This window comes from Pseudorasbora parva, chromosome 8 (genome assembly GCF_024679245.1).
Source record: "Pseudorasbora parva isolate DD20220531a chromosome 8, ASM2467924v1, whole genome shotgun sequence".
Taxonomy (NCBI): Eukaryota; Metazoa; Chordata; class Actinopteri; order Cypriniformes; family Gobionidae; genus Pseudorasbora; species Pseudorasbora parva.
This window is the reverse complement of record NC_090179.1, coordinates 11,616,067-11,642,958: the sequence shown is the minus strand read 5'-3', so window position 1 is coordinate 11,642,958 and position 26,892 is coordinate 11,616,067. Positions and strand designations below refer to the sequence as shown.

Below are 26,892 nucleotides of genomic sequence, written 5' to 3'. Positions count from 1 at the left end.
AAGTACAGGATGTTCCTCACCTTTATGTGTTTGAGACAGGACTGCTCCTAGACCCACCTCAGAGGCATCGGTCTGCACCATGAATTCTTTTGTGAAGCCTGGGGATTTCTAGATTGGTCTGGAACACAGCATCAGCTTTAATTTGGAGAAGGCCTCCTCTGCCTCTTTGCTCCATCTTACCATTCTGGAGTGTCTGTTAGATGTTAGTTCTGTAATGGGTGCAACCAGACTGGAGAAGTTGGGCACAAACCTCCTGTAGTAATTGGCCAGGCCTAGGAAGGACTTTACTTGTTTCTTGGTTTGTGGTTTAGGCCAGTTTTTAATTGCCCCAACTTTGGCTTCTTGAGGTTGTACTGAGCCCCTGCCTATTGTGTAGCCTAGATACTCTGTTTCGCTGTAGGCAATCTTACATTTTTTGGGGTTTGCAGTCAAGCCTGCCTCTCTAAGGGAATCCAGTACCTTCTGTACCAATCCAAGATGGCTTTCCCAGTCTGAACTATGGATAACCACATCATCTAAATAAGCAGCGGCATACTGCTGATGGGGTTGAAGAACACGGTTCATGAGCCTTTGGAAAGTGGCTGGTGCCCCGTGAAGGCCAAAGGGTAAATGCGTATAATGGTATAGCCCCTCTGGGGTTGCAAAAGCAGTCTTCTCTTTGGCATCCGGAGCCAAGGGAACTTGCCAGTAGCCTTTTGTTAGGTCTAATGTTGTAATGAAGCGGGCTTTACCTAGCCTGTCAATCAACTCATCAATGTGGGGCATAGGGTATGCATCAAACTTTGATATCTCATTTAATTTCCTAAAGTCATTGCAGAACCTTACAGTACCATCTGGCTTGGGGACCATCACTATAGGGCTTGACCATGCACTCTGCGACTCCTCTATGACCCCCAACTCCAGCATTTTCTTCACCTCTTCCTTGATAGCTTCTCGCCTAGCCTCTGGGATTCTGTAAGGGCGCTGCTGTACAGTTTTCCCTGGAACAGTATGAATCTCATGCTGGATGATTTTAGTATGGCCTGGAACTGGGGAAAACACATTTTTGTTACGATCAACTAGCTCCATCACCTCTTGTCTTTGTTGTGGGTTTAGATCTGGGCTCACCCTGACTTCTTCTCGTGCTGAATCACTGGACTTCTTTTGGGGAAGAGAACACACCATTACGTCTCTAGGGTGCCAGCGCTTCAAGAGGTTGACATGGTATATTTGGTCAGGCTTCCTCTTGCCTGGTTGCCTAACCCTGTAGTTTACCTCCCCTACCCTTTCCATGACCTCAAAGGGTCCCTGCCAGGAGGCTAAGAATTTACACTCTACTGTGGGCACAAGTACTAACACCCGGTCTCCAGGTTGAAATTCCCTTGGCTGGGCTGGACGGTTATAAATAGCCTGCTGCTCGCGTTGTGCTTTCTCCATGTGTTCCCTAACAATGGGGTAAATGGCGGCCATTCTGTCTCATTTCCCCCACATGCTCAACAAAAGACCTATGGGGGCAAGGTTGTTCCTCCCATGCTTCCTTTGCTATATCCAGCAGTCCTCTTGGCTTGTATGGGTACAAAAGTTCAAAAGGGGAGAACCCTGTGGAGGCTTGCGGCACTTCTCTAATTGAGAACAACAGATAGGGTAAGAGTTGATCCCAGTTTCTGCCATCCTTGCCAATGGTCTTACGAAGCATTTGCTTAAGGGTCTTATTAAAACGTTCCACAAGTCCATCTGTCTGTGGGTGGTACACTGATGTTCTTATCTGCTTTATCTTTAGGAGGGTGCAAAGCTCTTTCATTACCCGAGACATGAACGGGGTCCCCTGGTCTGTAAGGATTTCTTTTGGGATGCCCACTCTACTACTAATCATGAATAGTTCCTTGGCAATCTGATATGTTGTGGCTTTCCTTAATGGCACCGCTTCCGGGTAGCGAGTTGCATAGTCTACCACTACCAAAATATATTGGTGACCTCGGCCGCTCTTTGGGAGTGGCCCTACAATATCCATCCCAATCCTCTCAAAAGGGGTTTCAATGATGGGTAGAGGAACCAAGGGACTACGAAAATGAGGCTTTGGAGCGGAGCGCTGACACTCCGGACAACTACGACAGTAATTCTCTACCTCCTTGTGCACCCCAGGCCAAAAGAACCGATTTAACACTCTTTCTTTAGTTTTTTCCACCCCTAAATGTGCCCCAAGCAGATGAGTGTGGGCTAACTGCAGTACTGTGGCCCTATGGGTTTGAGGAACAAGCAACTGCTCTATCGTATCCTCCCCTTCTTTCTTTATTTGGTAGAGCAATCCTTTCTTGATTGCAAAATACGGGTAGGCTATTGGGACACCACTGATATCTACCCCATCCACTACTCTCACGTTCTTTAAAGCGTTAATGAACGTAGGGTCATTTAATTGGGCGGTTCCATACTGGCCTGTTAACCTCTGACCCCCTGGCACTTCTGGACCACTCTCACTTCCTTCGGTTGACCCTGGCTCCTCTGCTGGTTCAGAGGCAGACTCTGTCTCTTCCGGGTTGTCTCCCCCATCCGTCCATGTTTGCACTGGAAGGCAATGGTGTATTACACTTTGATCGTTTTGATTTACATGATTTTTTACCTTTTTTCTGCTTTTACCCTGGAGCCGCTGTGGTTCTCTTGTTCTCATTGCTTGTACATCCTGCCATAACATGTGAAACACAGGGCAATCTCGACCAATCAATACCTGTACTGGCAAGGAAGCCACCACCCCAGCTTGAATTTCATACTTTCCTCTAGTGGTGACAAGTGTTACTGCAGATGTGGGGTAGTTACAGGTGTCCCCATGTACACATGAAACTGGAACTGGGTTTTCTTGTGAGACTTGCTTTGGGTTTACCAACGATTTGTGAATCAGGGTAATCATGCTTCCAGAATCTAATAAGGCCTCTACATCTTGGCTATTGACTGTTACAGGGCATGTCATGGCTTGGAATGCAGAGGTCCCCAATAAAGCCGCAAAGAGGTTATTCTTCAAGCCACTTGAACTCTCTGCTGTAGGCATCGGCTCGTCTGCCTGATTACACTGCCACTAAATGTTTCCTACTTCCCCACACTTGTAACACGTCCTTAGTTTGTACAAGTTGCTTTCAGCTGGAGACTCTTGCTGGCTGGGCCTTCCCGTCTGTGGACTGCCCACCTGGGGTTAGGGGCTCTAGGGGACTTTTGTTGGGGCGGTCCACTGAATGGGAACCGTGTGTTCAGCATATCTGCACTGGCTTGAAATCGTTCAATGGCTTCTATCATGTCTTGGGGGGAACTTGGGTTATTCTGACAGACAAATCGTTTGGCTTCAAGGGGTAGGGCTCTCACAAACCTGTCCATCACCAAGGAATCAATAACCTCGGTCGCTGAGTGCCTATCGGGCTCTAACCACTTCTTAGCCAAGCGCATCAACTCATGCATCTGGGTACGGGGTGGCTGTTCTTTCTTGAAGCACCATGCATGGAACTGTTGGGCCCTCCCAAACTCTGTAAGGCCACTACGACTTAGTATTTCTTTCTTTAGGGAGTCATAACTATTGGCTAGTGTAGGGTTTAGATCTAGGAATGCCTTCTGTGCCTCTCCCGATAAAAATGGTGCCAATAGCTTGGCCCATTGCTCTGTTGGCCATTTTTCTCTGACCGCAGTACTCTCAAAAGCGTGCAGGTAAGCTTCAACATCATCATTCTCTCCCATTTTCGGAATAAAGTCACCAGCCCGTATCTTGCTACCATCTTGAGTTTGTTTTAGTTTCAATTCTTGAACTTTAAGGTTATTAGCCCTCTTTTGTTCTTCCAGTAAGGCTGCTTGGATTTGGTGCTGGATTTTACTACTTTCTATCATTGCTTTCAGTAAGTCTTCCATTTTACTATCAATTGACTGGGTACTTAGCTTAGAAAACAGGCCTGTGAGGTCCTCCACTTCACTCTGGAACATCAGCAGTCATCCAAGTGCCCGCATTCTCCACCATATGTGGCACCATGAGAGGTTCAGGATCTTAGCATTGTGCAGGTTCCCTGGAAAAACACCACTTCAACAGTTTCTTTAGTATGCAGGCGTGCAATTTTTTAATGATCAAACAAAAAGAGAAGTCAAGTTCAACATCTGTTCACGACAAGACAACTTAATCCTTCTGTGGCTCCCGATCCCTCTCCTTCCACAGCCACACACCCTCGCTTATATCCTGTTCCTCATCTCATTAGCTGCACCTGTTCTCTCAGGCAGCCTGGGTTTTGTAGTCCTTAACAGGCCGCCATCTTGCCCCCTCGTGTCCACGTGGGGTACCCTGGGAAGGGTAGTTTTTACAAGACGCCCTCTTGCTCCAGCCATCTTAGAGCAATGTATCTGTCTTCTACCACACGCCCTCTTATGATGCCACAATATATATATATATATATATATATATATACATATATATATATATATATATATATATACATATATATATATATATATATATACATATGTATATATATATATATATATATACACACACACAGTTGATTCAAAATTAGTCTAATTGAATTTGTGATGTTAGACTTGAATAGTCAATATATTTCCCATATTTGTATATGTCTGATATTAACTGAGAATAATATAAAAAATAAAATAAATAACTACGTGCTTTTTACTAAAAAAGGTTGTGAAATTGTGTTCTATACGGTGACAAGTCACGTGACAAAAGAACGAACGACTCAAACCCGAGACTCGATCAAAAGAACTAATCTTTTCTGTTTCCGTTATTGAAAGCATAGACTCTATGGGACTAACAGGAAGAACGAAAGACTCAAACCCGAAAGACTCGAAAGAACTAATCATTTTTGTTTCCGGACCTGTGTCACGCACGGCCCGGGCGGCCCAGCCCCCCGATCTGATCAGAGTCAGACACAGACGAGTCGACAGCTAACGTCTCGAGGAGCTCGAAGACACGAGAGGCGGAAAACAAACGTGATAAATATGAAGTTGCAAGAGAAAGAATGTTTTGGATCAGGAGGTGAGGTGAACTAACAGAGAAACTGCAATAGCCTGACCCAACAACTAATCAATTAATTAAACATTTCAGTTTCTTATAATTTGGCTTTGGTTGCTGTACCCTATAGTTTATTTGTATGTAGTTTTAAAATGTAATCAACATTTTCATAAGTACTAGATGTGTTGGGCTATTTAACATGTCATTTTGGTGAAATGAACGAAATGACTCGAAATGACTCGAAAAAAGATTCGTTCATTTTGCTGAACGAGACTCAAAGATCCGAGTCAGTAAAATGATCCGAACTTCCCACTACTAGCCCAGTGGTGTCGGGAGTGCGAAAGGTGTCAGGTCGCCAAGGATACGCAGCCAGTAGCTTGCAGTTTCATGGGTCATCTGTTGGCCTCTAGGCCAAATGAAATCTTGGCCATTGATTTTACACTGCTCGAACCATCTCGCTCAGGGTTAGAAAATGTCCTAGTGATGACGATGTCTTCACAAAATATACCCTGGCAGTCCCCACTCGGGATCAGCGAGCGGAAACTGTGGCCCGCACGTTGGTGGGGAAATGGTTTTATAAGTTTGGTGTCCCTGGACGTATTCATTCTGATCAGGGCCGTAGTTTTGAGTCTTCGTTAATACAACAGCTCTGTAGTCTCTATCAGATTGAGAAATCTCGCACTACCCCTTACCACCCAGCAGGTAATGGGCAGTGCGAACGTTTTAACAGGACCCTGCATAATCTCCTACGTACCCTACCTCTTTCTCGAAAGGCAGATTGGTTCTCGGCTCTCCCTCAGATGCTCTTTTGCTACAACACTACCCCTCATCAAGCGACTGGTGAGTCACCTTACTTCCTGATGTTTGGCCAAGAGCCAAGGCTCCCTATTGATTTTCTGCTAGGTAGAAGCCAGGAAATGGTAGCAGGTGACGTGAATGTGTGGGTGTTGGAGCACCAAACCCGCTTGCAGGTTGCCTTTGAGGGGGCGCGAGAGCATTTGAGGGTGTTGGCCAAGCGTCGCAAGAAGCAGCACGAAATGCAAGTTCGTGATACACCATTGGGGGAGGGTCAGCTGGTTTACCTTCGTGATTATGGCGTGAGAGGGCGCCATAAGATCCAGGACCTGTGGAGCCCAGTGGTGTATCAGGTTTTGAGAGCGCCCCCGGTAGGTGGGTCAGTATACACAATTGCGGCAGTAGATGATTTGAGTAAGGTAAAACGGGTTCACCGCTCTTTATTGAAGACCCGTATACAAAGAGATTCTCCTGCTGTCAGTCCTGCAGATGGCCCTGTCGTAGTGGAGGTTCCACCATTTGAGGACTCTCCTTCTGAGGAGGTCGATCTGTGGGTCTTGGTACCCGAAACTCCACAGGGTGTTGGTGGGTTAAGACTAAGGGACCCAGTGTCTCTTCCTGCCCTCAGATGCTCTTTTGCTACAACACTACCCCTCATCAAGCGACTGGTGAGTCACCTTACTTCCTGATGTTTGGCCAAGAGCAAAGGCTCCCTATTGATTTTCTGCTAGGTAGAAGCCAGGAAATGGTAGCAGGTGACGTGAATGTGTGGGTGTTGGAGCACCAAACCCGCTTGCAGGTTGCCTTTGAGGGGGCGCGAGAGCATTTGAGGGTGTTGGCCAAGCGTCGCAAGAAGCAGCACGAAATGCAAGTTCGTGATACACCATTGGGGGAGGGTCAGCTGGTTTACCTTCGTGATTATGGCGTGAGAGGGCGCCATAAGATCCAGGACCTGTGGAGCCCAGTGGTGTATCAGGTTTTGAGAGCGCCTCCGGTAGGTGGGTCAGTATACACAATTGCGCAAGTAGATGATTTGAGTAAGGTAAAACGGGTTAACCGCTCTTTATTGAAGACCCGTATGCAAAGAGATTCTCCTGCTGTCAGTCCTGCAGATGGCCCTGTCGTAGTGGAGGTTCCACCATTTGAGGACTCTCCTTCTGAGGAGGTCGATCTGTGGGTCTTGGTACCCGAAACTCCACAGGGTGTTGGTGGGTTAACAGTAAGGGACCCAGTGTCTCTTCCTGCCCTTGTTCCTCGATGCCCAACTGAAAATATTGCCCCTATAACTTTAGCGGTTCCTGGACCATCTGGTGTGGTATCTTCAGATGTAGAGCCAGTTAGGGAACCCTCACCTGTAAGTCAGTCTAGTAATGGTGAACTTGCCTTGTGGCGGACGAGGCGAGCTAACGCTGGTCATCATTCTAATCTGCACCACCTCCCTCAGGCAGTAGAAGCAGGGAGGAAGAGATGTGTTTCTAAGATAGTTCCCGCATCTAATTCTGTTTATGCCCTTTTCAGGCCCTGGCACTAAGTCATTTTCTGGTTGTAGTAGGGTTTCGTCCACCGCCGGGGCGACGATGCAAGAACCAGGGGTGGATTGTAGTGGGGCAGTCTGGGTACCGCCCTCTTTAACCTAACTATCGCCTGATTGACTGGTGTGACAGCCTATCGGCTGCCGCTCCATGTGTATTTAAGACGTAGTTTACGCCACCTGAATGTGCATGATGCATTCATTGTCATATGTGGGCGTGTGCACGTAGCTTTGCGGGAGGTATGTAGCTGTTTGGCTAATGTTGCTTCTGGTGTTTATGCACTGTTAAGTGTGTATTTGTTTGCAGCCAGGTTGTATTTGGGATTGGCACGACGTTGCTGTTAGGTACAGGCTGACTTTCTCTCCAGGTATGTTGATTCTAGTGGATTTAACATTTGTGGTGTGACTCGTAACTTATGCCTCAATCATATTGCAGTCTGTGTATGCACTGATGGAACACCCGCATATTTGCCGTTCGTTGATTTTGGATAAAAAACGCAAGTAAACTGAACCTGTGTGTTTAGCGATCTACTTCTGGGTATGTATATCGAGTCCCTTGATCATTATTGGGTTGATGTTTGATTGATCTGTCTTCATTTGTGTCTATTTTAGTGGGGGCAATTTCTCACAAGCACCTCGTCACTGTGGACTGCAGGGCAAATAAATTACTCCTTATACAACACGCTCAAGCATCTCATCACTGTGGACTGCAGGGCGAATAAGTTACTCCTTATACGACATTGAAGACTGCACTGCTTGATCTGCTGCTATATTTTAATATTCTGTGCCCATTGACATTTGATTCCCGTCTTTTTGCTGCTTCGCGCTGATGCTGTTGGCTTAAGGGAACGGTGGCCGGTTTGAGCCGTCACTTAACGGGCGACGTGCCGTTAATAGAGCACATTAGTGCCACTGGTAATCGACGCCTGCAGCGTGTTGTTTTCATTTTCCTCTTGGCCTGTGTTCTTCTTAGGGACGCCTTGGTAGGACATTTAATATCTGGACCTTGGAAGGTTCCATTTAGTGGGGGTTTTTTTCAGTTTAAATGTATTGATTTGAGCCTCTGCTAATCTCTAATATTCTCTTCTTGATTAATTTGTGACTTGATTTGAACTCTGTTTTTGCTCTGTTTTAAATTTTCATTCTGCTTTTGTTCTTTTCTCAAGATTTGTTATTGTGATAGGTTCATGAGCTTTTGGTTCAACCCTAACTGGTTCTACCGTCGTTTGAACCATTGTGGGCAGCGAATTGTCCATATTCATCATCTATGATTTGAACTTGATCCAATGCAAATTGTGAAAATCTGTGATTAATTGTTGTTTGTTTCTTTTGTTTATTTCAGGAGCTGTAGGCCTCCAGTGGGGGAAGCTAGCTGTTTGACCCTGTGGTGGTGGTGTTTCTCTCACTGAGTGTTTTTGCTGTGTTTCTATGAACGGGGTGGCGTAGTCTGAATCTTTGTGAATCTTTACCAATTACCGCCCCGCCACACTGTCTTTGTTTTTTGGGGGGGTTTTTTGCCTCTTGTATTTATTGCATTGCATAGTGTATGTTCAGGGATAACAGATTGCTAAGCAGATATGCAACTGGATGAAACTTTTTATACTTTGCGGTAAAAGTGGATCGCCTATTGATTTTGTCCTATCAGTGTGGCTCTCCTGAAAAAAGAGCAAAGTCCACTGATTTAGAGGATTAATATTGGAGACAGATGATGGATGAACATAGTTAAATAGCCAAATTAATGAACACAATCATGACACAGTAAAAAGTCTCCATTCCTTTAAAGTCTCTCAATGCGTAAATGTCTTATCATGCAACATAACACAATTTAAATCTCTTTTGAGGGGTATGTGTGTGTATAACCAATGGAATGGCTTTTGATTGTCAGTCATAAAAACGTTGAAATTAAACAATGACAGCTACCACAGTAGCAAATACCACAAAAAGGAAATGAGCTCTGTTCCACTATGGGAGAGGTGCATAGACACAAGGGAGCATAAGACAGTATATTAAGAGCGCATATGTGCCAGGCTTTTATTTCTCTAACATACAAGACATTTATCTGTGGAAAAAATTTTTTTTTCCTTTTTTCATTAGCAGTGGCATTGACAATGATTTTGCTTCACATCAAAGTGTTATATTTATTACCTTAGTTTTGTCAGCATAATTTGTACAATACTGTATGATAAACATTTTTATTTAGCATGAAGGATCTTTCTGCAGAAAATATTTCTTTCACAGACTTCAAACTGATTGGTTTCTACAGCCTAGGAGAATGGAGGCCTTTTTTGTTTATCCCTTTCTTTCTGTTGTTTTTATTGGCAATCACAGCAAATTCTATTCTTATATATTTAATCAAAACTCACAAGTCTCTGCATTCTCCTATGTATGTTTTAATAGGTGTTATGTCAGTGTTAGATTTGATCTTGCCAGTAATTGTTGTACCTAAAATGCTTCTTAGCTTTTTATTTAACTTGAGTGAGATTTCTTTGACAGGTTGTTTGATACAAATGTTTGGCATTCATTTTGTTGGAGCATCTCAGTCGACTTTGCTTTTGTGGATGGCAATTGATCGTTACTTTGCAATTTGCAAACCTCTTTTTTACCATAAACATATGGAAATTTCTAATTTTTTAAAATTTGTTTTTCTTCCCTTAATCAGAAATGGATTACTGGTGGTCATTGTGGTCTCTCTGGCTGGAAGACTGTCATTTTGTAGAAATACAATTGATCACTGCTTATGTGAGCACATGGCACTGGTTCAATTAGCATGTGGAGATATATCTGTTAATAATATTGTAGGACTTATGTCTACTTTTCTTATCCTAATTGCAGATTTTATTCTCATTACTGTTTCTTATGTTGTCATTTTCTCCTCTGTGTTTAGATCTGGAAAGGCTCATTTAAAGGCTATTAATACCTGCATTACTCACATAATTGTTATGACACTTAGCTTGACTTCTGCCTTGATTGCCTATCTGTCATACAGAATAAGAAATAATGTTTCTTCTGACAACCGTGTATTTATGAGTATAATATACATTCTGTTTCCAAGTTGTTTTAACCCAATAATCTATGGATGGAGAACAAAAGAAATAAGGCAAAAATTTTACAAGTTTATAAAGAATGGAAAGGTCTTGCCTTTTTTAAATAAGTGAATGGCTATTATAAATGAATGCATAATACGAAGTGAAATGTGACCTTAATACAATGAGCTTGTATATGTAAAGAACATCCATTCAGGCTCCCCCCCCCCCCCCCCAACTGATTACACACAAACAGTTTTTTAAGTGCTTTTCAAGACATTAAGTGGTAGTAACTTTTCTGTCTGTGGACATTTGAGACAAACATTGCTTTAAAAATTGCACCGCTCATCAACACCAAAACATCATTCCAGTTATGAAGAATGTTAAAAGAATCATCTTGGTTTAGCACTGCTTAGCTGCCTCAAGATATGGACACTTTGCAAGAACTGAAGGGACAATGGATTCAAAAGTGTTTCAAAGGGTGGAAAGTTTGAAGGAGAAAAATACTTTTTCATGACATGAAGTTTCAGGTAATGCAACAAGACCCAAGTAAATCCTTAAGCACACAAGTAAATCAACTAGTGGGGGCAATTTGATAATGGTTTAAATATAAGAAAATATGCATGTGTTTTGAGGGTATTAGTTGCTAAATTTTCCATCCTGCACTGGGAATGATTACTCACTGTATTCAATAAAATAATATACAAATGATTATTGCGTTCTTAGAAAAGTAAGCAAACGTGTTATTAAAGTTCTTTTTTGTGTGTGTTTTCATTTTATTTTATTTTATTGTGTGTTAAATTAAGATCAAAGAGTAATCCATATAGAAGTCCAGATAATAGGTTCATAATGAAGATGCATCCATTTCTTTTTCAATATAAAACTAATACAAAAACAAAACTTTGGTAACACAATTTTTCTTTTTTGTCAGTTTTTAAAACCTTTTAAAATTGGGAACTTCAGCAACAAGTGGCAAAAACAGGGAGAAAGCTAAATAACATCCAAATCACAATTATAGACAAACACAATCTGACTCAACTGATTACACACAAACAGTTTTTCAAAATGCTGTTCAAGACATTAAGTGTATACTGTTCTGTCATTAATGAATAACTACACAGGAACAAATTAGTAAAGTCATATCAACATTCTAGTAACTACTATTAACTAACAATAAACTCGGATTAACAAATTATTAAGTAGTAGTGCTCATTTGAATGAGGCAGGTCACTTTTAGCTAATCAATAACTACTATTGTTTTCATACCTCTGAACTTCTAAGAACTACAGGTTCATAATTAACATGCATTATTTGGATCAGTAAAGTGACGATCATGGTAATCCACTAGTAATGACTCATTTTATCCAAAACCGGTCCCTTACAACAACCTCAAAAGCTTATAGTGATTTCAGTTAACACTTCAGCAAAAAATAATAATAATAATAATTTTGCTTATGCAAAAGGTCAGCAGCAAGTACCAAAAGTATCCAAGGTCAGCAGCAAGTACATTGGTCAATAAAGTGAGATTAAATGTATACCAATATTTGTTTTATGTAACATATTTAATTATTGGTGGTTTGCATAGTATTCTGATTTTGCATTTCACTGATTTTATTAATTTTAAGGAATACTGAATAATTTTTTTCTGTAAGTGAGATGAGATACAATATCCATCATGTTTACACACAATGTCTGCAATTACGATTTTTCTGAGCTGTCATTCAATGAATGGGAAAAAGTAACTTACGTTATTTATTTGGAAAAGTATCTCTAAAATTGAATCTCAGTGACTGACGAAGTGTTTGGGCTCAAGCAGCATTTGTAAATGAGTAATTTCAGTCCACCATCAAACGTCTTATTTTTTTGGCAATTTTGGGAATTTTAACAGTGTAAAAAGCTCAGCATGCATGAACCCCAACCATATTTCAAGCTTATGCGATAATCTTTGGGTGCATATTAAGAATGGGGAAAAATTGCATTGCCCCTATAACAACTGTTCCAAATTTGTTAATCTCAGTTCACTGTTCTCCTCGCACATAAGTCACAAAGATAGAAATTAAATATCACTGCACATCTGGTACTGTGACTGTCAGCACAGCTATCTCATCAAACCGTGAAATGACTCCAACAGTTTTGGATGGTGGGAACAATAATGATGCCAATGATGGAGTGGATTATGGAGGAGTTGGATGAGGATAATGCAAGTAATGAATTGGTAGATGAGAATGATACACTGTAAAAAGTCAATCTGTGGGTTTGTAGATTTCATTGAATTTAATATGTAAACTTTATTTAACAAAATTAATTTCTTGTTTTTTTTTTGACAGTTTTTTGCATTGAAATTATTTAAAAATTACTGGAATAAAATCTACTAAATGTGGTTGTTAAGGATTTAGCTATTATTTTTGAATAATTTCAACTCGAGAGAATATTGAATTAATCCAACATGATACAAATGAGCTGTTTTCAATTTAGAAGCATTTCCTGTTAAAACGCATTCTTAATGCAGCTCACAGCACGAGGCACACATGCACTGGTGTTCCTCGATGCAGACTCATTTCTGACAAAGGTAAGGACTATTATTTAATTTATATTTGAAAAAGCTGTTGTAAATTGTACAAGTTGTCTACTTGATGTAATATGAATGTCATTTTTAATATATAGGGCCTATTGGACCTTAAAGGTGCATTGTCGTTGCTGTCTATGTGTGGATCAGATTTAATCAAAAAATTGGTCTCGGATGACGTGGGTGAGTACATGAAATTTTATTTTGTGTGAACTAACCCTTTAATCTGGTTTTCTTCAGTAAATTTTAAAGGAAAAAGCATTATTTTTCACATATTTAACTTATCTAAAATGTGCTGTTGATTTTGATTGCTTATCCAGGGTGTTGCTATGCTATTGGCACTGTTTAGAGCATGTTTGGTAAATGTCACGGCCCTTAGAGGAGATATCATTAATTAATTTCTTTCTTTTAGGATGAACATTGTCCTGTTGATATGACGAGAGGTGGACATCCGCTGCATGGCAGAATTCCTTGGGGAACGTACAGGAGATCTCATCAAAGAATTCAACGTATGCAAACTTAATTTCAATATACCAAATGTGTGAATTTAAATAAATTATTGTTGGTTACTTAACCATAATATTGTTGACTAGACTTAACTTGTTTGATCAGTATTGTAAGATACAAACAGAGTTTAGATTTTCTCTTTTAATCAGTATTTCTTAGGTTATGAGTCTCACTGCTGTTTATGATTGAAGGAAAATGAAGAACAGTCAAGAACAGTCACAATTACTGCCATCACAACAGCTTGTGATGGCAGTAATTGTGACCAGGACAGGAGCTAAAAGTGACAGTCCAAATGACACTGGAATCGTTATCGAATGCTTGGAAGTTCTCACAGGCCTTGAAGTTGCAGTTGTGATGGTAAAGAATAGTCAATGTTCACACTGAGAATACAAAATTTGTGACTTGTTGGCAATAAAATGAGTTTGTAATTCATCTTCGATGTCTGTCTGTTATTCATACCTGCAATCAGATTTAATTAAATGATTTTAATTAATCCACTCATTAAAAATAATAATACCAACTTAATTTTGTGTTAAATCAAAACAATTCCATTAAGTAGTATTCATTACCATAGTCAGGTTTTTGTCCAAGGAAACCAATATTTTTGTTTAAATTTTACTTAATTATTTTGTGTGATGTTTGCAGTTACTCATTTTGAATAGTTGATTTTTAATGTGCTCATTTGATTAATTCGAACTCAATTTTTAAGTGTGTTGAATTTAATTAATAACATTGCTTGTAATCTGTTGCCACAATTTTATTGAGTAGATATAGGGTATTATTTTTTACAGTGTACACCCTGGCCTTGTTTTATCTTAAAATGCAAGCTAAAATGCTAATATTAATTAGAAATAATCTTACCAAAAATTACTTCATGGAAAGATGCAGCAGGAGTATTTAGATCTTATCAGATGCAAAAAAACGTTCTTCAAGAATAAGTTCAATTATGCTGAGCCAACCCCGGTTTATCTGGGTATTAGTACGAATGGAAAAGAGAGATTTTGCCAGTATGTGTCCTTTAAAGTATGTGTCCTCTCTTTCAGATTTAATTAATTTGAGGTTGCTAACCCTCCAAGATCTGGAAGAAAGTAACATACGATTTCAGCAGTGTATATGACACTAGCAGAGATTACAACACAACAGGTCTTCCATTGATTCAATGCAGCTTGTCTTGTTGTATAGCAGGGGTCCCTAATCTCGGTCCTGGAGGGCAACTCTCCTGCAGAGTTTAGCTCCAACCCCAATCAAACACACCTGAAACAGCTAATCAATGCATTTATAGGCATTGATTAGCTGTTTCAGGTGTGTTTGATTGGGGTTGGAGCTCAACCCTGCAGGACAGTGGCCCTCCAGGACCGAGATTGGGGGCCCCTGTTGTATAGGGATGAGGTCTTCAATTTGTGGGCCAAGAAAATGTGTTTCAGCTGCAGTTTGTGACTTGATAGAAATGGAAGACACTGGAATTCATAGTCCTGATGGGAACATTGTGAGGGATGCAATGATCGCTATAACTCGGACAAACTAGGCTCACACTGAAAATTCAGTAAAAAACAGATATTTTTGTAGGTACTGCCTCATAGACAGGGAATCCTTTCAGCGAACACCCACAAAACCAGCTCCTGTCAAATCAGTAGAAACCCTAAATTTGCATTTAACCAGCCCATGTTTAAGGCCAGGCAGTATTAAGCTATTAATACTCAAATTTATTAGTTTGCTCTGACTAGTGTCAATTTCTAAAATATTCTATAAATATGACAAAAAAAAATTAATTGACAGCCTTTTTTTCCCATGACTAAGACAAAAGGAGATGCCACAAACGTCCCTAAACGATTATTGTAACTATTAAACCTGATTTCAGTATACAGTCCCTGACAAAAGTCTTGTCGCTTGTGTACAAATTGACCTAAAGTGCCGCTGAAATATATTTCTAATCAAGATATTTTTACAAGAAATGGCTCATTTTAATCCCACCAGCTTTTGTGATAATGTTTCAGTGAAAAACTAAACTTTCAAAAAGTATTCTAATATTCACAGCTTGGTAAAGCCCATTGAGTCAATTTTTGCAGAGACATAAGTGTTGTCACCTTGTCATATGAGCTTCCCCTGTGACTAATATTGGATCAATTAGGTCTCAAGTGTGTATAAAAAGAACCCCAGTATGCTAGACCTTCACATCAACTGCAACTAGACCTCTGCAAACATGCCTAAGATTCACCCTGAGACTAAAGTTTTGATTATCAAGAGGCTGAAGACCAGATCCACTGCTGATGTGGCAGACACCTTCAATTTGTCTCAGCGTCAAGTACAGAGGATAAAAAAAAGATTTGAAGAGACCGGAGACGTTTTTGACAAGCCCAGGTCAGGCAGACCCCACAAGACAACTGCTCGAGAGGACCGTTTGTTGGCTCGAAAATCCAACGCCAGCCCATTTTCCACTGCAGCAGAGCTCCACGAGACCTGGTCACCTGAAGTCCCTGTGTCAACCAGAACAGTTTGTCGGATTCTGTCTCGAAATGGCCTCCATGGTCGAATCAGTGCCCAGAAGCCAGCATTAAACAAAAGACAATTGAAAAACCATGTGGCATTTGCCAAGGCCCACAGCCTGCTAAAAGGATGGACGCTGGAACAGAAGGTGGATTTTCAGATGAATCTTCAGTTGAATTACACCACAGTCGCCGCAAATATTGCAGGAGACCTACTGGAGCCAGAATGGATCCGAGATTCACCCAGAAAACAGTGAAGTTTGGTGGCGGAAAAATCATGGTCTGGGGTTACATCCAATATGGGGGTGTGCGAGATCTGCAGGATGGAAGGGAACATCAATAGTCTAAAATACCAAGAAATCTTAGCTACCTCTTATATTCCCAACCATAAAAGAGGCCAAATTCTGCAGCAAGACGGTGCTCCATCGCATACTTCCATCTCCACATCAAAGTTCCTCAGGCGAAGAAGATCAAGATGCTCCAGGATTAGCCAGCCCAGTCACCAGACATGAACATCATTGAGCATATGTGGGGTAGGATGAAAGAGGACGCATGGAAGACGAAACCAAAGAATATTGATGAACTCTGGGAGGCATGCAAGACTGCTTTCTTAGCTATTCCTGATGACTTCATCAATAAATTGTATGCATCCTTGCCAAATCGCATGGATGCAGTTCTTCAAGCTCATGGAATATTAAAGAATATTAAGATATTAAATTTGGATCTCACAGCACCACAACTTAATTTGCTGACATATTTTTGTATTTGCAGTAAATTTGTTACATTTCTGTATAGGCGATAAAACTTTTGTTTTGCCAAAATTTGACCTTTCTGTCTTGATTAAATGATAAATATTTCTTCTGTGAAAATTATTTATTTCAGTGCATTAAACATCATTTGGGAGGGTTTTAGCTTTTCATATGAGCTATTTCTAACACCAATTGGTTAATTAAAAGTCAGGTTAATATCAGGTATTTCTACAAAATAGATAAGCGACAAGACTTTTGTCAGGGACTGTATATAAATTAATGGTGGGCCATTACCGGCGTTAACGTGAGACTCTTATTGGACGATAAATTATAAAAATAACGCTATTTATCTATTCTCAAAGTTGGGTTGGAAGCTGGCTCTATACCAGCGTTTGCCAACCAGGTGCCGTCTGACGTGAGCAGGGGTGCCGTCTGAAAGGTGCCAGCACGCACTTGCACCGCGATTCATCTCAAATCTGATGACGCATCTTTAATATGGGTTGTAACTTGTGTGAGCCCCCAATTGTTACTGACCACCAACCCTAGACGGGTGGTTATGTAACAATTGGGGCCTCGGCCATTCCTTTTGCCCATCTTGTTTGATTTAAATTGTTAATTAACTTGGAGATGTGTCTCTTATTAGGAAATCCGGTATAAGGTGCCGCTGAACACCCTTTTCAAATGGTTGTAAGTACTCCTTTCTCTAAGGCCCCATTTACACTGCATGGTTCAAGTGACCCTACCGTCTGCCATGTAAGCGGTCAAATTGGATATTCCCCAGTAAATGTGAGTCGTGTGTCATTGAAAAAAGGACGGAGGTGAATGACGTCAACTCAGGTGGACACAAACTGCGATCAAGGGCCAGTGTTGGCAAGTCCGCGGTTTTCATGCAGAATTGGGCTACTTTAACACAGTTTTGAGTTGCCAGGTTTGTGAAAACCTGGCAACCCCATCAAGGGCTCTCCTCTTTTTCTCCGCCTTAAGAGAGAAATGTTTTGCCGACCTTTAAATATTTATGGAACAGTGCAGACAGCAAAACATTGAGCAATCATTTTGTCTGCGTCTATTGCATATCGTGCTGTTTTACTTCCTTTCACCGGTTAAGAACGTCTTGGGCTGTTTCGCCAGTGTACAGTGTAAATGCAAATATCCGATGCGGGTCGCGTTTGAGAAGATTATGTAAGTGGGTCGTCAAAAACATCAGATATAGTCACCAAATCGGAATTGTGCATCAAGACCTGCAGTGTAAATGCAGCCTATGAATTTGTTTGGAATTCTTTGAATTTTTGTGGGTGGGGCAGAAGTGTTAAGGTTAAGAGTATGGATTTTGACTTGGTAGAATTTTCTCTTAATCCGACTATAGAGATTTATGATCGCTGTAGGAAGAAAGACTTCTGATAGCTGATTTTTTTTTCTTCATATTAACGCTCCAAAGGTGTCTGCGAAGCAGGTAATTAAAGAACAGTTCTTTGATGAGTTTCTGCTGGTATTTTGCCTGGTCAATATTAACACCTGGGAAGGAGTCTGAAGCTTTTGCGGAGACTTCTGAAGTTTTTTTCGATGGAGATATTGCTTCTGAATCATATAAACAAACTAAATTTACTGTTAAACTTAGAGAGTTAGGTATGTTAAACGTGTCCCTCCTTTTAGGGAGGAAGAGGTTGATTCTTAGTTCATCGCATGGAACGTGTTGCGGTGAAATTTAGATGGCCTAAAGATATGTGGGCTTTAATGTTGCAATGCAACTTGTCAAGGAATGCCCAGGAAGTATGTGCTGTGTTGCCTGTAGATCAATCACTTGATTATGAAATCATTAAAGCATCAGTGTTACGGGTGTGTGAATTAGTCCCAAAGGCCTATCGTCAAAAAGTCAGGTCGCATTCAAAGTATTCCAAACAAACCTGTGTAGAATTTGCTAGAGAAAAGATAGTGGCGAGTCAAGTTGTAACTTTTGATCAACTCCAGGAATTATTGTTACTGGAAGAGTTCAAAAATCCTTGCTGGTGCCAACGGTTTCCCATGTCCAGTGGTGGTTAACAAACCTGTCTGTAATCAGCCTGATTTGTTTGCTCAGTTCCTTTTAGTATTTCCTGCTTGTGTGGTAACAAGATCGCAATCAAAAGAGTTTAACGATGTAATTGACATTTCTGATACTTTTGTTTGGTTCTGACCTTGAACCTAGAAAGGATTATATAGCTGTGGAAGCTGGAATAAAATCTAGTTCAGAAGCTTCAACACCTGAAGTGTATTGACATGTGGTCGAGATCAGTTATCTCTAGCTCAAAAGTTTGATCCCACATTACAAAATTGTTGTGAGATGGCTGTTAACCTTTTATGATATTTCTGACCTAGATACATCTTTTTATTGGGATGGTGGGGTCCTCATGCGTAAATGGAAACCTCCACATTCTGATGCGGCCGATTGGCAGGTGAGGTATCAGATAGTTTTACCAATCGGGTACAGATTGCAAGTCTTGAAAACGTTTCAGCGTGTTTCTAAGTACTATTTCTGTCCTGGATTAAAATCTGCTGTCTCAGATTTCTGCCATTTGCATGACGTATATCAGCACGTAGGGAAAATGAATCAGAAGATTCCTGTGGCACCTTTGTATCCCATTCCTGTGTTAAGTGAACCTTTTGAGAGATTGATTATCAATTGTGTGGGCCCGCTGCCCAAATCTAAAACAACGCGTTATGCAGAAGCTATTACGCTGCGCTCAATCAAAGCTCCTCTTATTGTGAAAGAGTTAGTGAAATTTTGTACTACTTTTGGTCGGCATCGAGTGATTCAGACTGACCAAGGGTCAAATTTTACTTCGAAAGTATTTGCACAAATGCTTGCTGAGTTGGGAGTAACACATAAAATGTCTAGTGCGTACCATCCTGAATCACAGGGAGCTCTGGAAAGGTTCCATCAGACTATGATCCGTGCCTTCTGTGTGGAGACAGGAGAAGATTGGGCAGACAGGTTGCCTTTGTTAATGTTCCTGAGTCTGTTCAGGAATCTTTGGGTTTTAGTCCTGTTGAGCTTGTGTTTGGGCAAACAGTTCACGGACCGTTAAAGCTCTTGAGTGTGCAGTTCATAAATGTATTGATTATCTATAAATGCATTGATTAGCTGTTTCAGGTGTGTTTGATTGGGGTTGGAGCTAAACTCTGCAGGACAGTGCTTTACAGGTCCCTCCAGGACCGAGATCGGGACCCCTGCCTTAAGTGAACTTTATACAGTCAAAATATCCCTGCATTAGGTATTAAAGGAGCAGTAACCTTTACTCTGTTTAATGTCAAACAAAAGATATGGACATCACTGCTCTTGATTAAATAGCTTGTGTAAGTTTAATAAGGATTCATCTTTAATTTACCCCTCCTCAAACTGTCATCTTTTCTTGGTGGAGGGGTTTGAGTACCTGAATGATCTAGGAGCTATGTTGTCCAGGGCTATATGCCCCAAGGCAAACAGGTCCTTGATGACGGGTCAGACTAAGAGCGGTTCAGAAGCCCACTATGATTGTTTCAAAACCAAAGGCCAAGACGTCGCCTGGCATGGCGCAGCTGGGGCCCCACCCTAGAGCCAGGCCCGGGGTTGGGGCTTATATGCGAGTGTCTGGTGGCCGGGCCATCCCCCATGGGGTCCGGCCGGGCTCAGCACGAAATAACGACCTGGGGCCGCCCACCCGTGGGCCCACCACCTGCAGGAGGGATCATAAGGGGCCGGTGCATAGTGGATCGGGCGACAGTCGAAGGCGAGACTCCCGATGACCCAATCTCTGGACACGGAAACGTGGAATGTCACCTCATTGGCGGGGAAGGAGCCTGAGCTTGTGCGGGAGGTCGAGAGATACCGACTAGAAATAGTCGGGCTCTCCTCCACGCACAGCTTGGGTTCTGGAACCACTCGAGAGAGAGGCTGGACTCTCTACCACTCTGGAGTTGCCCATGGTGAGAGGCGGCGGGCTGGAGTGGGTTTTCTTATAGCCCCCCCAGCTCAGCTGCCATGTGTTGGAGTTCACCCCGTCGAACGAGAGGCTCGCTTCCCTGCGTCTTCGAGTCGTGGATAGGTTCTCACTGTCGTGCATGTGCATATGGGCCGAACAGCAGTGCAGAGTACCCGGCCCTCTTGGGGTCTCTGGGAGAGGAGCTAGAGAGTTCCCCGACTGGAGACTCCATCGTTCTACTGGGGGACTTTAACGCCCACATGGGCAGTGACAGAGACACCTGGAGGGGCGTGATTGGGAAGAACGGCACCCCTGATCTGAACCCGAGCAGTGTTCTGTTAATGGACTTCTGTGCTAACCATGGCTTGTCTATAACGAACACCATGTTCAAGCATAAGGGTGTCCATCAGTGCACATGGCATTAGGACACCCTAGGCCGAAGATCGATGATCGACTTTGTGGTAGTCTCATCGGACCTCCGGCCGTATGTCTTGGACACTCGGGTGAAGAGAGGGGCGGAGCTGTCAACCGATCACTACCTGGTGGTGTGTTGGATCCGATGGTGGGGGAGAAAGCTGGACAGACTCGGCTGACTCAAACGTACTGTGTGGGTCTGTTGGGAACGTTTGGCTGAACCCCCTGTCAGAGAAATATTCAACTCCCACCTCCGGCAGAGCTTCGACCAGGTCCCGAGGGAGTCTGGAGATATTGAGTCCGAATGGACCATGTTCTCCACCTCTATTGTTGACGCAGCTGCTCAGAGCTGTGGCCGTAAGGTCTCTGGTGCCTTTCCAGGCGGCAAAACCCGGTGGTGAACACCGGAAGTAAGGAATACCGTCAAGCTGAAGAAGCAGTCCTATCGGGCCTGGCTGGCTTGTGGGGCTCCTGAGGCAGCTGACAGGTACCGACAGGCCAAGTGGACTGCGGCCCAGGTAGTTGTGGAGGCAAAACTCGGGCCTGGGAGGAGTTCGGTGAGGCCATGGAGAAAGACTATCGGTTGGCCTCGAAGAGATTCTGGCAAACCGTTCGACGCCTCAGGAGGGAAAAGCAATGCCCTTACCAACACTGTCTACAGTGGTGATGGGCAGCTGTTGACCTCACCTGGGGATAAATAAACCTGTCTCTTGCATTATACCCTGAAATTTTGAATATTCCGTTCTAATATGATTTCTGAACTGTAAGGTAGCCAGAAAAAAAATCATACACAGTGTGTTAATAGGCCAGAGAAGAACTGGCACCCCGACTAAGTCTGGTTTCTCCCAAGGTTTATTTTTCTCCATCATGCCCTGATGGAGTTTTGGTTCCTTGCCACTGTCGCCTTTGGCTTGGCTTGCTCAGTTTGGGACACTAAAATTATGATCAACAAAATTATCCAACTAAATATACAAATAAAATTTATGAATTAGGTTTTATTTAATTCTATAAACTATAATACTGATCTGCAGTTTATAAGAAGGGTAAGCCATTCAGTTTCAATGTCGTCCACCCATTTTCAACGGGGTTCTGCTCACGGTGGTGGTCCCTGAGCAGGCTCTGGTTATGTCTCAAGAAGTACAGACTGCTGCAGAAGGGGCTATAGAGAGGGCTTTCCTGCCCAGCAGGGAGTCAGGCTTTACAGCCGGTACTTCATTGTGCCAAAGAAGAACGGAGGGTTGGGCCCAGTCTTAGATCGTTGCGTTCTGAACCGCTGTGTAGCAAAGCTCAAGTTCAGGATGCTTTTACGCAAACAGATTGTGTCTCAGATCAGGTCCAAGGACTTTGTCATGATAGATCACAAAGATGCATATTTTCATGTCTCCATCCTTCCACAGCACAGGAAATACCTGAGGTTTGCTTTCAGGGGAGAAGCTTACCAATATCGTGTGCTTTCCTTTGGTCTAGCACTTTCACCCCGCACGTTCACCAGAGTGTGGCCACGCATTAAATCGACGACTGGCTGATTCTAGCACAGTCAGCTCGTCTTGTGGTTCAACATCGAGATGTTGCTCTCACGCACATGAGGGAGTTAGGGCTGAGGCTCAACTCCAAGAGGAGCATTCTTTCTCTAAGTGCAGAGAATAACGTATCTAGGCATGAGTTGGGATTCGGTCTCTATGTAGGCCCGTTTTTCAGAGCTTCACATAGGGTCGACCGGCTCGGCCTTAAGAGGGATGAAACTAGGCCAGTCACTCAGAGGCTGTTAGGTCTCATGGCAGCAACATTCAATATCATTTTGTGCGGCCTGTTGTACATGAGACCACTACAAAGGTGACTCAAAACCAGAGGTGGGTAGTAACGAATTACATTTACTTCGTTACATTTACTTGAGTAATTTTTTGGGGTAACTTGTACTTTTAGAGTATATTTAAAAATGGGTACTTTTACTCTTACTCAAGTACATTTCTAGTGATTTTTTTTTACTTTTACTTCATTACATTCGTTGGCGTTCCTCCGCTACTGTCAAATGGTAATAATTAAATTAATATATATTTTTAAATAAGTACGTATGCAAGTCTCGCGAGTTGCGAGACGTTGGAGAGGTTGCTTCGCGAGAGGTGGCTACTCATCACCCGCTTGAATTAGCGCGCGTTCAGTCGGAAGATGATGGCCGAAGAAGAGGTGTGTGAGCTACGGGAGGCAGAGCACCCGTGGCCTCAAGTTCAATCAATGTTTTCACTGCAAAATGTCAAAAACAGTAGTTTTATAATGCAATGTAAGCTGTGTGCACTAAAACCAACGGACATCTCAGCATACCGAAATTCCAGCTCCAACCTGAAGAAACATGTAGCAGTAAGTGTCACAATGATGCCTATATTTGAACACTATTCATGGTAATTTGGTAACTACGGGCACTTTTCCCTTATTGTAATACTATGGTGTTTTTCTCATATGCGCTCTTGTGCACGCAATGACAAATCGTTGAACCTTCAACACATATTCACGAACAAACACCTCTCTAAAGTGTAGAAAATACAAATAAAAACGGGATTGTATTTTATTACTACCCAAAAAACGCATATACTATACTAAATATAAGAACAAGTATGTTTTAAAAGGAAGAGCTCTGGTTAGCCCAGCACACCATTGATTTACACTATGAATTAATATGTTCAGAGTAATTGCACTTTAATGACAATGACATCTCAAAAGTGTGAGATATATATATGTGTATGTGTGTGTGTGTGTGTGTGTGTGTATATATATATATATATACATACACACACACACACACTCACAAAAAATATGCTACTATTTCTGGAAAGTGCCTGTAGATACATTACCAATTAATTGAGAATTAAAGTGATAATGTAAATAATAATAAAACCAAATGTAATCTAACATGTATATATTGTTATTTCATCAGAGGATTCACCCGAACAAGCTGAAGGTTTATGAGGAACTAATCAAGTCAAGAAAACGAGGATCATCAGACTCAGTCGTGGTTGACGAACCTCATTCAAAAAAGAATCCAAAGATCATGAGTGCTTATTCTAGCCCTGCAACGAAGGTAACACAAGGAGTGATTGACAAGCTACTGATAAATTTTGTCTGTGAAGGAAACCAGCCATTTTCTATTGTGGAGTTACCATCATTTAAGAAAATGATAGAAACCTTGCAACCTCAGTGCACAGTCATGACAAGAAAAACGCTGCGTCTCAAAGTGCAGGATGCATTTGAAAATATGAAGAGTGCAATTGTCCAAAAACTAAACAATGCTGAGTATGTTGCTACAACTGCAGACTGCTGGTCAGCCAGGCAGCGCAGTTACTTGGGGGTGACCTGCTACTGGATAGACAGTACATCTTTCGAGAGATGTTCAGCAGCCTTGGCTTGCAGACGGATGACAGGATCACACACATTCGATGTAATAGCTGCAGCTTTAGAGGAAATACATGTAGAGTACAAAATCAGAGGGAAAATTACAAGGACGACTACAGACAGTGGCTCAAACTTTCTGAAGGCCTTTCGAATATATGGGGTGGAGAAAGATGATGCACAGGAGGAGAGAGACTTCATACTTGATGATGAATCTGACGAAACTGAATCGGAGATGGAGTACCAAGAGCTTTCTGGTATTTTAGATGGGGACTGTGGCCTGGAATACCAACTTCCCAGATATCAAAAATGTGCATGCCAACTACTTAATCTTGTTGCTACTGTTGATGCTTCAGCAGCAGAAGCTGGAAGTGAAGCATATAAGAGACTTTCACGGTCAGCTTTTGCCAAATGCAGTGCACTCTGGAACAAATCCAGCAGATCAACCTTGGCTTTTGAAACTGTGGAACGTGAGTGCAAACTGCAGTTTCTTCGACCCAATCAGACCCGATGGAACTCACTGTTTCTTGCTGTAGAAAGGTTGGTGCGCATCCAGAGGGAACAAGGGGAACAAGCAATCCGAAATGTATGCACAGCATTAAAGATAAAAATGTAAGTTGTGTGTATGTATGTATGTATGTGTGTGTGTGTGTGTGTGTGTGTGTGTGTGTGTGTGTGTGTGTGTATATATATATATATATATATATATATATATATATATATATTATAAAATGACAAAGCTGACATTTATTGTCATTATTGTTATTAACATTTTTGTGTTTTATGTTGTAGGCTCAATACAGCTGAATTGGGATTTTTGGCTGAGTACGCTATTGTAATGAAGCCATTGGCAATAGCCCTCAACCTACTCCAAGGGGAATCATCAGTTCATATGGGTTTTCTGCTGCCAACACTTCATCAACTCCCGGAAAAGCTGAAGAGGCTGGAGTCGACCTGTAAAACCTGTCAACCCATCCTTAAGGCCCTATGCGGAGGAATCCTCAAACGCTTTTGAGAGACCATGAAGGAGCCAGAGCTTATTGCTGCAGCTATACTGCTTCCAAAATTCAGAACTGCCTGGACAACAGACCAGAGCATCTTGACAACAGGTAATGCATCTCTTAATTCATGTGTCAATTAAAATGCTACTTATTTGACCTTGAGAAAAGACCTGTTCTCTGTTTGTTTTATTAGTGGTGAGTTACAGTTTAATAAGTAATAAAGTCTGGACTGGTAGTGTGAATAATGTGGAAATGTAGGAAATATATTGTAATATGTAGGATTATGCAGGTAAAGTGTATAAATCTGTCTTGGCACAGGTCTAGACTACATAAAAGATCAACTGGAGGTCACCATGGAAAATGAAGCCCTCTCCTACAGCAGTCCTTCAGATGAAGGGGACTTCTTCGGATCCATGAAAATGGGACACTCAGAAACAGGAGAACTGGAGAGGTACCTTTCATGTCCATCAGCTGGAGGTATGGATCTGTTACACTCCTTTCCACAAGTCAAGACGTTGTCTCTAAAAGTAAACACAGCCATCCCAGCATCTGCAGCCTGTGAGAGACTTTTTAGTCATGCGGGACTCCAGCTCACAGCTAAAAGATCAAGACTGCATTGTACATTTCTTGAAAGCCAATTACTGTTGAAGTTCAACAGTAAAATTCTGTATATCTGTTTGTTCCAAGAAAGAACCTGACCAAATAAACATTTACATAGTGAAACACAAATACAGATAAACACAAGTTTATACACAAAAATAATAACACTCTGCACACACACCTTCTCTTTTGTTATCTGTTAGCTTGTTTGAAGGCAGATGCTAACTAGTTTGTTTTGTGAACGTGAAAATAAACAGAGTCAACTGTTAGAAAAACGTCTGAGTGTGTTTAAGATTTTATTGCAAATGACACAATGTAACACATAGTCCTGTGATGGGTACATTAACATCCCATTTGTGAGAGAGCCTGCTTCACTTCAACCTAGGTTTTACATATATAAGCAAAACAAGGAGACTTCCAAGGAGAGCTGTGTGAAAGCTCTCCAAGTAGTCTGAAATTCAGGGTTTTCACTTATAAATCAGATCGAAAGTAACTAGTAACTAAGTACTTGAGTAGTTTTTTCATTGAATACTTTTTTACTCTTACTCAAGTAACTATTATGATTGTTACTTTTACTTTTACTTGAGTAAATATTTCTATAAGTACTTGTACTTTTACTTGAGTACAGATTTTGGCTACTCTACCCACCTCTGCTCAAAACCAAGGGCTTTTCCCCGAGGTGAAATCCTTTCCGTGTGATCAAGGTTACGCGGCAGTGTCTCCGCTCCTTGGTCATGTGGAGAGACCCTTGCTTTCTAGCCCAAGGCCCGTTACTAGGGGCACCATGCCAGCGGGTATCTCTGAGCATGGATGCCTTATCGCTGAGGGGATGCCATTCTGCTCCAGTGTATCCACAATGGCAGACATGATGACGACAGCTTGAGCTTACTCAGGGCGGGTCTGAGTTGAAACGCTGCTTGTCAATCAACAGTCGTGGGAGG

At 41.9% G+C, this 26,892-nt stretch overlaps 1 protein-coding gene and 1 pseudogene across 1 annotated transcript; both read left to right on the top strand.

Moving 5' to 3' along the window:
* Positions 1–9,490: 9,490 nt before the first annotated feature.
* On the top strand, positions 9,491–10,447 carry LOC137084461 (olfactory receptor 52E8-like). Its single transcript, XM_067450730.1, has one exon. It carries the CDS (start codon positions 9,494–9,496, stop codon positions 10,445–10,447), a length of 954 nt encoding a protein of 317 aa, XP_067306831.1. The 5' UTR covers positions 9,491–9,493.
* A 12,793-nt stretch (positions 10,448–23,240) lies between these two features.
* Positions 23,241–26,049, top strand: LOC137084460 (zinc finger BED domain-containing protein 4-like; annotated as a pseudogene).
* The last annotated feature ends 843 nt before the right edge of the window (positions 26,050–26,892 follow it).

Coding starts and splice junctions, on each gene's coding strand:
- LOC137084461 (XM_067450730.1), top strand. CDS start 9,494: ATGAAGGATCTTTCTGCAGAAAATATTTCTTTCACAGACTTCAAACTG.